General features: G+C 39.5%; 1 protein-coding gene and 1 long non-coding RNA gene across 3 annotated transcripts; one reads left to right on the forward strand and one right to left on the reverse strand.

Annotated features, from left to right (window-relative positions):
• Positions 1-365: 365 nt before the first annotated feature.
• On the reverse strand, positions 366-3,445 carry LOC148354618 (uncharacterized). The gene is made up of 2 exons (XR_015852303.1): positions 3,231-3,445; positions 366-2,153 (listed from the first exon to the last, which is right to left on the reverse strand). It is a non-coding gene; the product is annotated as an uncharacterized LOC148354618 (long non-coding RNA).
• prrg1 (proline rich Gla (G-carboxyglutamic acid) 1) lies at positions 2,763-16,172 on the forward strand. 2 transcript variants are annotated; one of them, XM_088350415.1, is made up of 5 exons: positions 2,763-2,911; positions 5,518-5,560; positions 5,636-5,659; positions 9,097-9,257; positions 14,027-16,172. In XM_088350415.1, the coding sequence occupies exons 2-5, from the start codon at positions 5,518-5,520 to the stop codon at positions 14,450-14,452; spliced, it is 654 nt and encodes a 217-aa protein (XP_088206541.1). In that variant the 5' UTR covers positions 2,763-2,911; the 3' UTR covers positions 14,453-16,172. The 2 variants fall into 2 exon arrangements, with proteins under 2 accessions (XP_088206541.1, XP_088206542.1); XM_088350416.1 differs by lacking the exon at positions 5,636-5,659 and having other exon boundaries at positions 2,767-2,911.
• Positions 16,173-17,438: the final 1,266 nt, after the last annotated feature.

Below are 17,438 nucleotides of genomic sequence, written 5' to 3' on the forward strand. Positions count from 1 at the left end.
AAAAATTACGGTATCATAATTTTGATGGAAATGCGTGTTAGAGTACTCTATTGTAATATATAATTAAGATGGCATAGTGTACAAATATTTATTTTTTACGCCATTTAATTCAATATTCCTGAATAACCTCAGCGTTTTTTTTCACGTCCGTTCTGTTTTTTTAATGAAGAAAAGTAAAATTAAAATAATACTTAAGATGATCATTATTATCTGATGTTTATGATAAAAATGCATATTACTATCACAAATTATTATTTGTTTATAAAAATATATTTTCAACATTACATTTTACGCCATTTTAAGTAAATGCATCTGAATGACGTCAGTGTCCATTCTGTCGCTTTATTTAAATAAGTCAAGTCAAGTCAAGTCAAGTCAAATTTATTTATATAGCCCTTAATCACAAAAATGTCTCAAAGGACTGCACAGGATTACAGTTACAAAATTACACAATTACCTGATCTTAAATTAGCAAACCAGCATGCGGGCAAGGAAAAACTCAAAAACCTCAGTGTGAGGAGAAAAGAGAAACCTTGAGAAAGGACCTCACATGTGGTAATCCCCCTTCCAGGATTGAACAGGGCGAATTACAATTAGCATTACTGTACACAGAATAGTAAACACTAGGTAAGATGTTGAAAATGTCCGGAAAGAGCATGACATCAACGACGACGCCAGCTGGTAAATGCAGGGGTTGACATGCTGCAGGTCAGACCCCGGTCCGCTGACCCATCCCAAATCATCCTTCTCCTTCGTATCAGCCAGGCAGGCCTCAGAAAAAGACAGGACAAAACAGAATACGAGGTGGGCATCAATCAAATGCTTTGGAATAGAAGTGTGTCTTAAGCCTCAATTTAAAAACTTCCGTTGAGGTTGCAGATCTTATCTCCAGAGGCAGGGCATTCCACAACACCGGGGCCCGGATGGAGAACGCTCTCAAGCCCGCAGACTTCTTGGCTCTCGGAATCACAAGTAGACCGGCATTTTCCGAGCGCAGACTCCGTGCAGGAACATAGGGGGAAATCAAATCAGAGAGATAAGAGGGTGCAAGCCCATGCAAACATTTATATGTTAATAAGAGAACCTTAAAGTCACATCTTAAGTGGACTGGGAGCCAGTGCAAGTTGGCCAATACAGGTGTAATATGCTCAAAATTTTTAGTCTTAGTCAAAAGTCTAGCTGCCGCATTCTGAACCAGCTGCAAACTTTTAATGCTAGACATCGGGAGACCAGAAAGCAATACATTACAGTAATCAAGCCGAGAAGTAATAAACGCATGAATTAAAATCTCTGCATCTGATTGGGACAGCATTGAACAAATCTTCGCAATATTACGGAGGTGGTAGAAAGCTATTCTAGTAATATTTTTCACATGTAACTGAAACGACAGATTAGGATCAAATATAACACCTAGATTTTTGACCGAGTCACTATGGGTGATATTACATTTGTCTAGGTTCAGGGTAATGTTTGAAAACAAATGACGACAGTGAGCGGGACCAATAATCAACATTTCAGTTTTTTCTGGGTTAAGGCGTAAAAAATTATTTGACATCCATCTTTGAATCTCAGTAAGGCAATCCTCCAGATTTCTAAAACTTAAATGTCCAGTTTTTTCCAGTGGCACATACAGTTGAGTGTCATCTGCATAGCAATGGAAACCAATATTATACTTGCGGATAATGTCACCAAGCGGGATCATATAAATACTAAAAAGTCAAGTCAAGTCACATTTATTTATATAGCCCTTAATCACAAAAATGTCTCAAAGGACCGCACAGGATTACAATTACAAAATTACACAATTACCTGATCTTAAACCAGCATGCGGGCAAGGAACAACTCAAAAACCTCAGTGTGAGGAGAAAAGAGAAGCCTTGAGAAAGGACCTCACATGTGGTACTCCCCCTTCCAGGATTGACCAGGGTGAATTACAATTAGCATTACTGTACACATAATAGTAAACATTAGGTAAGATGTTGAAAATGTCCGGAAAGTGCATGACATCAACAACGCCGCCAGCCTGCAAACCAGTCCAGAAAGTCTATGACGGCCACGACGCTGCCTCCCGTCTCTGCCAGCTGGTAAATGCAGGGGTTGACATGCTGCAGGTCAGACGCTGGTCCGCTAACCCATCCCAAATCATCCTTCTCCTTCGTATCAGCCAGGCAGGCGTCGGAAAAAGACAGGACAAAACAGAATATGAGGTGGGCATCAATCATATGCTTTGGAATAGAAGTGTGTCTTAAGCCTCGATTTAAAAACTTCCGTTGAGGTTGCAGATCTTATCTCCAAATAAAGCAAAATCCGACCACAATGGATTATAATTATTAAATAAATTAAAGTTGATATTGCAATATATAATTAAGATGGGATAATAAAAAAAATGAACACTTTTTTTACCACACTTAACCCTCCTGTTGAAAAAAAAACCTGCCAAATATTACTTTTTTTTTACTTTACATGACCTCTCCTGGATCTGTCCCAAGATTAGAATAAAATGTAATATTGTTTTCATTCACATTTCCATGTAGGCGGTATTAAAAAGTAGGAAGATGTCCCTTAAAAAGAGGACAACAGGAGGCTTAATTCAAAGTTTTTGAATGACGTCAGCGTTTCATGTCCGTTCTATCTCTTGTAAATAAAAGTTCAATGAAAATGATACTAAGAAGGTTCATAATTATCCCACAAGTATTAATATCTTATTTTATAAAATGTCTCAATTTTGGTGCAATTCAATTTTGATTTGTGAATGACAACAGCTATTTATTTTATTTGTACCTCCGTCCTGTCTCTTTAATGAACCACAGCCCCGTTTGCTATAAACACTTCGGCGCATTCGTATTGAGCATAGCAACTGAGATGATGAGCGAGGCTGTAGCGTGAACTTACAGTCTATGGGGCGGAAAAAGTAAGTGGATTAAATGACTATTTTTTTCATTTGTAATGACACTGAATTACAAACTAAGACAATTTCATGAGAAATGTGTGTTCTTCCAAAATCATCCTCCGTTTGGTTGTCACGAACGGGGGCGCTTGGTAACCTCAGCCCCGCTTTGCGACGACGTCGACCAGGGACGACAAGCTGTGTTTTAAATTATTTTATACCTCACTAAAACTGTCATTTTAATAATTTGTCATTGTTTTCACCACACGAGGCTTTTTTTTCTGTCCCTCCCCGAATCCGCCCGTGAGTAAGCGTGGACGGTTGGCCGCCATTGGTCACTCACCTTCGAACGACAAATATCTCGCCACTCTGACGGTGACGTCACCACTCTTCAAATTGTGAAAAGCTTTCGAGGGTCACGTGACTTTTAAGCGGCCGCCTTCATGGATAACAACCAGAGAGATTGATAACATTGACTTCATGTATTAATAACTTTAAAGCTTTGTGCTGTTTGTGGATGTGGGAATCGGAATCATAGGCGGAACGTTCTCAGGCGTCGCCGAGCAAGATGGTGATGACGTAAATGAAACGTCATTCAGCGAAATCGGTGTTGCTGCAACGATGTTGTAGACAATAAAATCATCGATCATAAAAATAATCGATAATGATGTTGATGCGTACTAAAACGTCTAAGATTTTGGAGCATTTGAGCCTTGATAGGGCAAATAAAATGACTACTTGCAAAGTTTGCAAAACAGACCTTAGGTATCATGGAGGGCTGCAACAACTAATCGATTAGAATTGTTTATTAAAAGTGTCTGCAACTAATTCCATCGTCGATTCGTTGTGTCACACTATGAACCACTAAGCCTGTTTAATCAATGCTAAAATGATGATGATGATGATAATAATAATAAATATTTCTTAAAAGTGCCTTTCAAGACAACCAAGGTCGCTGTACGCGGAATATCAGACATTAAAAAAAAAATCAAGATAAAACAAGCAAGTTATAAATACCAAATAAAACAAAGTTAAAAAATAGGTGATGGTATGTGAAGCAGATAATTATGAATAGACCAGTCTAAAGAAGTGGGTTTTGAGTCCAGATTTGAAAGCGGACAGCGTGGCGGAATTCCGGAGGTCAGGTGGTAATGAGTTTCAGAGCTGGGGGGCAGACCGGCTGAAAGCTCTGTTCCCCCTGGAGCTGAGACGGGCAGTGGGTACAGTGAAATGAAGAGAGGAGGAGGATCTAAGGGTGAGGGATGGCGTGGGAATGTAAAGTAATTCGGGGAGGTAGGGAGGGGCAAGGTCATGGATGGCCTTGAATGTACAGAAGGATGTTGCATCAATACAAACACAATTGGCATTAAACAATGACATGCATTGTATGGTTTATACGTATGTTTTACTATAAAAGACACTTTGAGCATGTTGCCAGACTGGCCTGACAATCTATGAAAATGGAACAAACGTCATTTGTTAAAACGTTAAAAACGACAAACATCAGTTCAAAACGGTTTGATTCCAAACAGACGTTATTTCCCATTTAATGTACTTCACAAAATGCACATAACCGTTTTATTTACTGTTCTGCTGCTGCTTACTTGGTTCACAGGGATAATAAATGTTTGATTTTAACTTATTATTTGTTTGCCTGTCCCTAAAAAAATTGACACATCTTTATGTACTTGTCTCGACTGACTGGGCACTGCATTTTTCTTGTTCTCATATTCACATAATGAAATTGACTTCATGTTTCAAGAAATAATTCATAATAATTAATATTATCTGATTTATCGACTATTCGTTTCAACAGTCTGACTGGTCTACTATCGAAATAGTTCTTTGTTGCAACCCTAGTAATTGGTCTGCTGGGACACTGGCACCGTACTACTGGGCTGATTTTGGTCAATAGCAACGGTGAATTACCAATAATATCTACTTACGTGATCTTTTTATCACAAAATATGCACTTATAAACACTCGCTGCTATCAATTATGAACTTATTTCTGATTGTGAATCATAAACATGGCATTCACAGTGGTCAAGATTGTATAAGCGCTCTCATTATTTACAATAAACAAGGCACATCTTTCACTTTTAATCCTGGTACTTTCTGCGATTCGTGAATTTCCAGGAAGGTGTTTAGATTAGAAGTGGTCCAGAGTATTATTATTTATGGTCAAATAATATAATTGTTTACAATTAAAAAAAAAAAAAAACAGATTTAGGAGCTGGGGCGGGGGCATTGTTTTTGTATCGAATTTTCGGGCTGGACCTCAGACATCCTTAAATTTCAAAATTTATGAAGTAAGGTGATGGATTCATTGTTGCATCTTATTCAAAATTAGCTTTTAACCCAATATGGGGTCCACTTAAGAAGTTACATGACCCCCGGAAGCCTTTAAAGACTAATTAGGAGTATTTATTTTTTTCACATAGCATGTTCTCACTATTCCTTGCATCAGTTACTTTGGTATCCAGTTTGAAACAGGCCTCCTTGAGAGCACGTAAAATGTTTTTTTTTAAAGTTACTTATTCGCCTTACCAAGTCTACAAAGTTGTGAAAGTTAATTATTGTTTTGCATTTATCTGCAAGTCTAAAAATTTGATGTTTTATTTTTTGTAGATGAATCACCCGGGGAAAGACTTGAAAGGAAACATGGGGAGTGGTAAGTTTGCTGTTTTTTTTTTCCGCTTGTGATTTTATTTTGTGACTTTCCTCCCTTTTTCTTTTTCTTTTTTAGGGAAAAATAATAAGATTCAGAATGGTGAGGAGGGAAGATTTTTTTTTTTTTTTCAATTTATCCCAGATCAAAATTTTACCTTTAACCAAGTATTGAAACCGCAAAAAGTAAATTGCTATACAGCAAGGGATTATTGTAGGGCTGCAACAAGTAATCAATATAATCGATGATTAAAAGCATTGCAACTAGTTAGATTATTGATTTGTTCTATCACATGGTTTATGAGCAACCAAGTACGATAAGTCCATTGTGACGTGGGGAGTTGTGGTACCACTTTGGTCCTACAGACGGCGCCAAGACCGTTTTTATACAAACAAAAAAGTTCTTACATTTTTTAATAATAATGATAATAATAATAATAATTTCCTTGTATTGTCATTCTGTGTAACAATGTACACAGAACGAAATGTCGATTGCACCTGACCCGTTGTAGCAAGCCGATGCAGCCGCAGCCAACAGAGGGCGCCGCCGACCACTTTTTAAGTCTTAGGAATGACTCGGCCGGGGCGCTAACTATTAAACATTGCATTATTACAATGTTTATTACAAACAAAATTGGCATGAAAGCTTCAACTTTGTAGTGTTTGACTGTTTCATCATGAAACAAAGTTAACAATTTTATAGGGAACAGACAGTGCTGCGGAAATAGACAAAAATTAGAAAATAGGTAAACAAAGTTAAAAAAAACAATAACACTCACATGTTTACCTTTTCACAAGGGTCAGATTATTGAGCATATATCATTGTCATATTAGGAATGTTTATAATCTTCCCTCAAGCTTTCTTATTCCATTTTTGTTTCAGAAGAAACTGCTGGCCTCTTTACACTTTACATCAACCATATTGAATGGATGCACGAGATATTAAACAATAAAAATGTCAAAATTCTTCGCGCGTTGGAGATTCAGTACAGTATGTTTACCCCGAACTAGGGAGTAGAAGCCGGATTTTTTCTACAGGGTGGATGCTGGGTGACCTGTCACAGCGCCACGGAGCGGAAAGAAGCACTACAGTACTGTCCTCTACTCGGATAAAAGTGCACAATACAAAATCTAACAGCAATGTCTGAATATTTGTCGACATCCGGAAAAAATGTTAGTATCTACCGTTTTTTGTAAGTCGAATGGGCGTAAGTAGGGGAGCGTCTGTAGTTAAAAAAAATGAAAGAGGGGTTTGTTTTGGACTTTTTTTGCGGGGGGGATAAAGAAAGTGCAATTCATCAAATGGAATGTATTGTTATTTGTTTTTTGTTTTGTAAGGTGGTAGGAAAAGAGTCTTACATATTTGGAGGTGTAAAGCATACATTTATATGCATTCGTGTTTATTGGCAGCCTAATTGACAAATACTTGTATTTTCAATTGTTTTATATTACAGGATATTTTGTTGTTTTGTTTACTGTTTATCCGTCCAAAAATTTAATATTTAAACAAGGAGGAGGAAATTTGAAAAATCCGATTCATCGATTATTACCATAATCGTTGGTTGCAGCCCTATATTACTGTATTGACCCTTTGCACACATGTGACCTAACCACATGACGACACCATGACAGACGGCAGTGAACGATAGTAAACAGTGGGTGATAGCATTACACAGTAGACACCAACCACAAAAAAAACTATACTATTCAACACCATTGGCAATGACCAGTCAAACGAATAACGATGAGGACGCAAAGCAGGAAGAGCTTTAATTAGAGAAACTGAGTATAGCATTAGTCGGCACGGCACTTCCACGGAACAGTTCTGAGGTCCAACTACCATCCTACCTTTGTGGAGTTTGCATGTTCTCCTCTTGCTTGCGTGGGTTTCCTCCAGGCACTCCGTTTTCATCCCACATTCCAAAAAACTTGCATTTCAGGTTAATTACCCGGTCTAAATTGTCCTTAGGTCTGGATGAGTTGTCTCTCCGTGTCCCCTGCGACTGGCTGGCAACCAGTTCAGGGTGTCCCCTGCCCAGTGCACAAAGACAGCTGGGATGGGCTCCAGCACCCCTGCTACCCTGCTGAGGATAAGCGGTGCAGATGATGGATGGATGAAGGATAGCATTAGCAGGGCGAGCTACCGACCCATACAGTCTTCCTCTTGACATATGCACACATCTGACCAAACAGTCCAGTCTGCCTGACTTCAATCCACATGATGGGGACTTTCCCCATACACCAGTGCTGATCTAAAAGTTTATCAAAGTTCTTCGTTGCTGGTACGCGTTGCTGCGCTTAGTTGTGCCGAAAAATGCACCCTTGGTGTGAAATGTCCCCCTGGCGCAAATGTAACTATAACAACTTTGTATCTAAATTTTGGAGGAATATAAAGCAACAGTAAATCATTGGGCATTTGCACCTAGTACAGAAAACACTATTGGGCTTGTTGAAAATAACGTTTTATCTTATCTTCATCTTCTGTTTTATCCTTTGATAAGATGACAGTTCAAAAATCTTTGTGGTAGAGCACATATGTTTTCAATACATGTGAAATTTGAAAGATTATTGTTTTAAATCACTGGTTAGTTGCAAAAAAAAACATTTTGTTTACGTAGTACGAAATGGCAATGGTAAGACATTATCGTTGGCACTAGTTAACTAATTGTGTTTTTGACGTGACTTGTACCTACTTAACATAAAATTGCTCGAAAATACATCAAACTTACCTTGTAAAAAATGTTTGCTGCAAATCCTTCAATTCTTGAGGGCGGCCGTGTTGTCAGTCCCTCCGTTTGATATGTAGATAAACATCTTGTATTCTGTCTTCGTCAAAAGGGAACCATAAAATTCCAAATCGGGCTTAGAACCTTGCCGGTCGGCACAGCAAGAAATCACCATCGTAAAAAGTGGTAGTTCTATTCTCCTGTAGTTATTGGTATTTGTTTCAACTCAAATGCTCATTCAAGTGCTGTCTGCTAGGGTGCTCCTTGCCATCCGTCATGTTTCTCATTCTCCCTGGGAAGGCAACGTGATGTCGTATGCAAAGGGTCGATACCACAAAACCCTCGTGTAGTGATGCACACTTAAAAATTCCTGTACGCATTTCCAATCTTATCCACCAAATTCTACCCCGGGTTGTACGGTGCATTTTCAAATGGTACTTTTTCTCTTTTCTATCATGTTATTTAATCATGTCTAATCACATAAATGTCATCGCTTGTTGGGAAAAGAAAGCACACCCGGCAGCAGTTGAGGCGTCATGTTCGAGATGTGAGAAATGGAGCAGCCAACAGTTTGCTTGATGCCAAAATTAAAGACGCTGGGCACCGGATAGGCTTTGTTTCCTGTTTAATAGCCCCTACCCCCCCCTCCTACTTTAGTCATTTCCCTCTCTTTTTGTCTTGGCCCCTCTATTCTTTTCCACAAAAACACTTTTCTTCCTCCATGTTTTCATCTTCCCTGCTGTTGCCCTTCGCCGGCTTGCCTTCTCGATGGCGTTTTTTCACAAATCTCCGCACTTTTCCTCCCCTCGTGCAGTTTTCCTGCCGGCGAACGCAGCCCACTCGGTGCTGCGGCGTCTGCCCAGGGCAAACTTCCTGCTGGAGGAGATGAAGCAGGGCAACATCCAAAGGGAATGCCGCGAGGAGATCTGCACCTACGAGGAGGCCCGAGAGGCTTTCGAAAACGACGAAAAGACGGTGAGAAGATGATGATACATCGACATTAATGTTGCATCACCATAAATTTTACATCGTTATCCCATGACCTCCTAAATAGGAAATGCCTGACACAATAGTGTTATGACTACAGTGTTTTCTGGACTATAGAGCGCATGTAAAAAACTAAATTGGCCAGAAATTTGTAAGTGCGCCCGGAGCCACACAAATAGGTGGATAATTTTGGAAAGACATACAGTTCTTATACGTGAACGTTAATACCAGTGTTTGGCATGTTACTTTAAAAAAGTAGGTATAGTTACGCACTACTTTTTCCAAAAAGGTACAGAGTTAGTAACTGAATTACTCCATAGTAAACCAGGGAATGTAACTATTTTCGTTACTTTAAAAAGAAGTTGAATGTCAAAGAATTTGAAGTTTTTTTTGAACAGTAATTGAGTCAGTTGAACAGATAAGACAGGTAGTTGTGCTATAGAATCTTGTAATATTTAATCCACCTCACCAGCAACTAATTGATCCTACACTCAAAGCGCAAAACAATAAACAATATAATAAAGTAACTATCAACAGTAAACAATGTAATGCAAGTTTAATAAATTAGACTCTCACAACCTCAGACAACTCTTCATGTAGACATAGCTCACCAAACTTCAAGTACTATCTTCACAACAAAAATCAATTGTGAAACAATATCAATTGAGTTTTACTCTAAAGCAGTGGTGTCCAAACTATGGCCCGTGGGCCAACTGCTGCCCGCGGGGCAGTTTTTATTGGCCCGCAGCAAATTCTGAAAATTTAGTTGAATATGGCCCGCACATGGCGCTTGAGCTCAGCTCTGTTGCACTTCTCAGTTTTAACACTAGATGAAGCCAGTAACGGAAAAGGTGCTTCTCCACCCATGCATTTGGGTTCCCTTGAAATGGAAAACATTGGAATTGTGTTTTCTTTGCTTATTTAATGAACCTTCTTGTCATCCATTTGAACTGTCATTGAAATTCAAAGTGTATTACTGTGTAACTTATTCTGAGACAAAATAGATTGATTGTTAATTCTAAACCCTATCAGTGCAGAGAAACGTAAATTTTGCTACTAAAAATAGTTTGACAACGAAATTAGAGTAGATGACCGGCTATCAAACTGAAAAATAAATAAAACATCCATCCATTATCTGCACCGCTTATCTTCAGTAAGGTCGCGGGGGTGCTGGAGCCCATCCCAGCTGTCATTGGGCAGGGGACACTGTGAACTGGTTGCCAGCCAGTCGCAGGGCACACAGGGACAGACAGGTCACTCGCTCATTCACACCTAGGGACAATTTGGACCGGCCAATTGACCTGACATGTATGTTTTTGGAATGTGGGAGGAAGCCGAAGTGCCTGGAGGAAACTCGCGCAACCCACGGGGAGAACATACAAACTCCACACAGGAAGGTTCGATCTCATGACCTCAGAACTGTGCCGCACACGCGCTAACCACTGCGCCGCCATGCTGCCCGAAATTAAACATATTTAACAAAATAAATATTACCATTCCTCAAACCTAGAACAAGTTCAGTAGCTTTTCTTTCCTCTGTTTAACAGCATAGGAGCTACACTCAGGTATAGCTGAGGTTTGTATTCGAGACTGTATCGCTATATATAAAAAAAATGTAATCAACATTTTTTTCTCCTCCTGGCCCTTTCAAAAATGTTTAAGCCTATGCGGCCCGCAACTCAAAATGTTTGCCCACCCCTGCTCTAAATAAATTACAATCTTTAGTCAGACAACTCCTCAAGTAGACATACGCTACTGTACGTGAAGTATTTTCACACAACAAAAGTGAACTGTTTTACAATATAAAGTGTGTTAACACTGCAGTATAAAATAAATGAATCAAAATCACAACCTGGTCAAGTACAGATAGGCAACTGCACTTCAAATATTTTGTTCTCAACAAAAGCAGTAAAAAAACAGTATAACAATACAAAGTAACTATCCAATCCCTGAACCACTTTCACTCCCTACCACTCTCCCTCTGTCTCTATCCTTTCCCTCTGGCTCATAAGACTTCTCTCAGTGAGGAAAGAACAGCAGTTTTGGAACAGATAGTGTTTGAATACACAGAAAATACTGAGAGAGAATCACACACTAGTTTCCCCAAATGAGATAGATAGATAGATACCTCCCCGCTGGGAAATTCACATTTCTAGCATCATCCCTGCGCTGAGAACAATACAATAATAAAGCAAAAAGAATACAATATACAAATATCCAATGTGACGTGCTAATACCCACTGTAGCTTGTTATATAGAGTATCTAGATAGTGCTACACAGAATACACATTGCAATAAAATACAGTAATATGCAATGTAGGGGGTGTGGTTTAATGTGGGCCTTTACTCCGCCGGGTGGAGTTAAAGAACCTCATGGCATGAGGAAGAAAAGATCTCTTCAGTCTGTCAGTGGTACAAGACAGTGTTGAGTATTGTGAATTTAATAGCGCTCTTACTTGTGATATTACGGTAGGGAACTTTTGCAGAGGTTTGAAGTACATTTTAAAGAAACTTTGCCTCCTTTCTATTAAAAGCAAAGTTCCCATACTCAAGCAAACATTCATTCATTTTCTGCACTGCTTATCCTCGGTAGGGTGGTCGGGGTAGGAAAGAAGCTGTTGCTGCGTTAGTGAATAAAATACTTTAGATATTCCAAAGATTATAATAAGCGGTTCAGGTTCTATCAGCCTACCAAATATTATTGAGAAAAAAATATCAACCCAAAAAGCTTAAAGTTTGTTACTAATTGTGAAGCTGTGCAACAGGTCGGCCTCGACAGACTCACATTTCTCACATATGGGAGTAATGAGTTCTGTGGACCTTACATTAAATTAGGGGCAGCCCAGCATTTAACGAGCAACTAAGGATATGCTCCTTACGTGCTTTGTAATTCCAAAAGAATGATAGGATAGTAGCATCTAATATTTTGATGAAGCTTTTACTGATGACTATTGGTATGTTTTGCAGGAGATATAAGAATTGAGGAAGGAAGATCATATTAATTGCATTAACTCTAACTCTCTAACGATATTGGCAACAAGTCCAAAATTCTACATGGTTTCTCAATTAAGGGAGTAAAGTTTGCCTCAAACAGAGCCTTATATTTTTTGGTGATCACAATCCCTAAATATGTAATGTTTTTCACAGTTATCTTAAAGGGGAATCGTCTCAACAAACCTTCATCAGTAAGACTTATTGGCACAATCTCGCTCTTAGTTCAATTAATTCTATAACCTGAAAATGTTCCAAACAACTCAATTATTTCCAAAAGCTGTGGGATTGTAGTTTTGGTTTGGGTTACATACAGAAGAATGTCATCTGTGTACAAGGAAATTTTATGCAAGTATGTTCTGTGTTATAGCCATATATGGCAGGGTCTTCTCTAATTGTTTGTGTGAGGGGCTCCAGAGCTAGAGCAAACAACAAAAGTGCTCAATACACATCCCTGTTTGCAACCCCAATGTCCTTTTGGTCAGTATTCTGTCAGAGGGATTACTGTACAATAGGCTAATCCAAGGAATGAACCCGTCTCCAATCCCAAATTTTCCCAACAAATAAGTAAGAAAATTCTACCTGGTCGAAAGCCTTTTCTGCATCAAGGCTTATCACTACAAGGTCTTCCCAAAGGCTTCTGGCAGATTGTATACGGTTAAAAAGGCATTTAAGATTGTGAAATGGGTTTTGTTTTGGGATAAGACCTGACTGGGTGCACAATTTTGCCCACTTTGCCAAGTTTTTTGCTAGAATCTTCTGATCTGTGTTTTAAAGGGAAATTGGCCTATATGACCCCACCATTTAAAAGTCTCTATCCTTCTTTGGTATCAAGGTGATAATGGCTTCATTCAATGTGGGTGGGAGGGTGCCATCTTCCATAGCTTTGTTACACATTTTAAGCAGGTAGGGAGCCAAAGTTTTCTAAATCGCTTATATAACTGCTTACTCAGACCATCAGGGCCAGGGATTTTTCTATTTTAAGGTGCTTTAATGGAATCCATGATGTCTGCACAAGTAATTTCTGCACCCAGTCTCTCCCTATTTGACTGGTTAAATTCCGGTAAACTACATGAGTCTAAACATGTTTGCATTACTCCTGGCTCTGCAGTACTATGAGAAGAGTACAGCCTCTCGTAAAAACTTTTGAATTCTCTTTGAATATCCTCATGTTGTGTGTGGAGAACACCGGAGTCCGATCTTTTGTGGATAATTCGGTCACTTTCCAATGTATGCAATTGTCTTGAGAGCAATTTTTCTGGTGTATAACCAAATTCAAAATGTTTTTGTTTCATATGCAGAATGGTTATTTGGTCAGATAATAAATGATTAAGTTTCAATTTTATGGCTGAAATGCTGTTATATTTTTCATTAGATGGATTTTGAGCGTTATCGAAATATAATTGTGTTATTTCTTCTTCCAGTTCTAATTGTTTTTTCCTGCTGCCTTTTTGGCACTGGATTGGTATGAGATGATGCACCTTATCAAAAATGCCTTAAAAGTCTTTGTAGTAACTCCGATGAGATGTCATCCTTATTAGTATCGTAAAACAAGGCGATCTGCGCTTCCAAGTATTCACAAAATTTCTTGTCCAGTAGCTGCAGGTTAAACCTCTAATTCTTTTGTGGTCTAATTTCAAAGTAAAGGAGACAGGTCCATGGTCCAGGTTTACTGTACAATCCAACTCAAAACAAATACCTGATAACATCCGGAGTCATCTTATTGTACTCAGCGCTGCTAATTCGTCCTTTTTTTTTTTTTCCAGAGGCGCTTTTGGGAGGAGTACGTCCGTGAGAGCAGCCCTTCGGGAGGTCTGGAATCAGTAGTGGGTGGCATGCATTCCCTCTACCTGATCGTGCCGCTTCTGACTGTAGTTTTCATCGCCATGGCCGTGGCGGTTGCCGTTTTCTGCTGCCACTCGCGCAAGCGCTCGCAACGTAGTCCCAGCTTGGGCCGCTCGCACCATGACCACGTTCTTTCAGTAGTCTCCAGCGAGCATTGGGGGAGGGATTACCCCCACGCGGACCCCTCGGAACTCAGCCTCCACAGCAGCCCAGCAGGCTACCCAACCTCGGAGAGTGCCGATCGGCCGCCCTCATATGAGGAAGCGGTAGGTAACATCGATGGCCGCATAGAGACCGATCCCCCACCGCAGTACGAAGACATTATCAACACAGCCCAAGGAAAGTAAAGGAGAACAGAAACCGCCAGCCAGCACTCCATCTTTGAACTAACCTTCTGCCAGACAATACCAAATCCGACAAACATCCTTGCCTCCGCTTGTGAATGCCAAAGGCAAGGATTTTCGCTATGAGCTGTCGGACAGGCCCATGCAGCACTACAGGTCGGTTCAAAGTTTTTGAGCCATCAATGACAGCCAGAACAAAAATGACCTTTGACGTGTTTCGCTGTCGATGGCAGTGATGGAGAAAGATGGGCAAAATATGAATCTTTGAAGTCTGTATCCGTCTTTGGTAGTCTACTAAAAATGGAACTTTAATGGCAGCCTATCAAAAATGACTTTTGACGTCTTTGGCTGTCAATGTTAGTGTTTGCATAAGAATAAGCTAAATATGAAGCTTTGACTTCTGTAGACCTTTTTGGTAGTCCAGCAAAAATGCTGCTTTGACATGTAGGGATGTTCTTGGTCATCAATGGCAGCCTAGCTCGAAATGACGTTCCACGTCTATAACTGTCAATGGCAAAAAATAAGCATAAATTATATAAAAATAAGTGTCTTTAGCTGTCAATGGCATTGATTTGACTAAAAATAGACAAAATATGAATCTTTGACATCTGTCAGAAGTCGAACGAAAATGGCGCTTTGGCATCTATAGCTTTCAATGACAGCCTAGCTAAAAAGATTTTACCTTTGATGTGTTTAACAGACTATATGGCAGTGAATGAGTAAAAAGGCAGATGGAAGATGGATTTTCTCATTTTAAGGATTATTTTCAACCAGAATTACAAAAACAATCTAGTATTTAGTAGATCCAAATGTTTAGCTAATTTTACACAAAAAACAAGATAAAAATAGCTTCAAAAATAAACTATATAGTTAAAGCAACATTTTCTGCCAAAGGGGTAAGATTTCAGTCTTTAATTGTATTTCATGCAAGGTTTAAGGAAGTCAAATTCAGTCAACTATTAACCTGTTTCCCGTCAGCACTGTAAAATAAACTTGACGAGTATTGCCTCAGTGGCTGTGAACGTCTCAAAAGAGAAAGACGTTTAATCTGCCATGTTTTGAAGCTGCACTCAACTGTGAAAATCATACCCTTTCCTCGAAGTTTTACTCAGTACAAAATAAGATGACGACGCGTTCGCAACATGCAGGAAAATCTGAAACAAGCTTTATGGGGAAGCCTTCTCAGGGAGGATCGAGTATATGAAGGTCACAATAGACTTTGACCATATCCGGCATGTGTAAATATAAAAATTGTATAAATACTTTGTGTCAATAACTCTTGAGATAGAAATGAGCAAATGCTAACTGAACTATTGTAACTGGGAACTCAATGAAGGCACTTGTGTTGAAGCTTAGCTTTGAGAAAAAAAGTGGACCTTGTTTGGTCTTGAGAGTTGTGAAATGTTCTTAATTTTCATGATCACACACTGGTCCATTGAGAGGGTTTTATCTTAAGGATAAAATGCCTGCCTCAATGTTACACGGTGGTACTTTTGCAAGGCTGAGTTTGAAGGGATAAACGGCCCACACTTATGCAATCTATTGATATACTTACAAGCTGAGCACTGATTACTTTTATGTTGTTGTTGTTTTTTGGGGGGGTCGGGCCTCATTTAAACTTCTGCGGTTCACTATTTGCCTTAGATATAGGAAGGCAACAAAAAAGGCAAGGGAACATACATGTAAGAATTCTTCTTCTAAAATGAATTTATATGTAAGCAAATTGAAAGTGTTCTATTATTCTGTGTCTCAGTTGGCACCCTCATCTCTGAAAAAAGTCTGATACATTACTGTAATAGGATCATCAAAGTCCATCTGCAGGACTGAATGCAGGAAATCTGAAAGAAAATGGCGCGCTACCAAGCTTGAAGTTTTCCATCAAATCTGGTGTGATAGTTTGTTGAAGTATAAAGCGGCCCTGGCCTCTGCAAAATCAGCCTACCTTTCGAAAGTGATTGTGTCACAAAAGAACAATCCCAAGGTCCTTTTCGACACTGTAGCATCGCTAACAAGGCAACAGACTATCCCAGATAGCTCCACCCATTCTGCCCACGACATAATGGTCTTCTTTACTAAGAAGATCCAAAGCATACAGGAAGAAATTGCTAAAGACAGTATTAATTCAACACATACTAAAGCACTCAAATCTCTAGATGCACGACATGGTGGCTGTCTAGGTATTTTGTCCCGATTTAGTGAACTGTCACTCTAAAATCTTAAACAGATGGTGAATACGGCCAAACCGACGACTTGCCAGTTCGACCCACTTCCAGGTTCACTTATTAAAGGTCTCTTTGGCGTTCTTGCACCTTCAGTTCTAAATATTTTAAACATATCACTCGCCTCAGGTGTAGTTCCAGCTGCTTTTAAGTCCACTGTCATTAAACCCACACTGAAACGACCCAACCTAGATCCAGAAAACTTATGTAATTATAGACCTGTGTCAAACCTACCGTTTCTTTCTAAAATACTTGAAAAAGTAGTGGCACAGCAGCTGAATGATTTCATGTCCGAGAACAATCTCTTTGAATCAATGCAATCAGGATTCAGGGCTAACCACTCTACTGAGACAGCTCTGATTAAGGTAACCAATGATCTCCTACGGGCAATGGACTCGGGCGCATCATCACTTTTGCTGCTGCTGGACCTTAGTGCTGCATTTGACACAGTGGACCATATTATCTTGCTAGAACGGTTGGAAAAATGGATTGGTCTCTCAGGAAGCGTCCTATTATGGTTCAGATCCTACCTCTCAGAAAGAACACACTGCGTTAAATATGGCGAATTGACATCTGAGCCATTTAGTGCTACTTGTGGTGTTCCGCAGGGTTCAGTGCTTGGCCCCCTTCTCTTCAGCATTTATATGCTTCCACTAGGTGATATTATTCGCAAGTATAATATCAGTTTCCATTGCTACGCAGATGACACTCAACTCTATCTCCCGATGGAGGAATCTGCCACACTAAACTGTGGAACTTTGGAGGCCTGC

The sequence above is a fragment of the Urocampus carinirostris genome, chromosome 12 (assembly GCF_059441175.1).
Source record: "Urocampus carinirostris isolate Australia breed hairy pipefish chromosome 12, RoL_Ucar_1.0, whole genome shotgun sequence".
NCBI lineage: Eukaryota > Metazoa > Chordata > Actinopteri > Syngnathiformes > Syngnathidae > Urocampus > Urocampus carinirostris.

Bases quoted from the DNA above. Each gene is read 5' to 3' on its own strand.
- prrg1 (XM_088350415.1), top strand. From the start codon at position 5,518: ATGAATCACCCGGGGAAAGACTTGAAAGGAAACATGGGGAGTG. The intron at 5,660-9,096 runs GTGAGGAGGGAA...CCCCTCGTGCAG, and splicing joins AAATAATAAGATTCAGAATG to TTTTCCTGCCGGCGAACGCA. The intron at 9,258-14,026 runs GTGAGAAGATGA...TTTTTTTTCCAG, and splicing joins TCGAAAACGACGAAAAGACG to AGGCGCTTTTGGGAGGAGTA.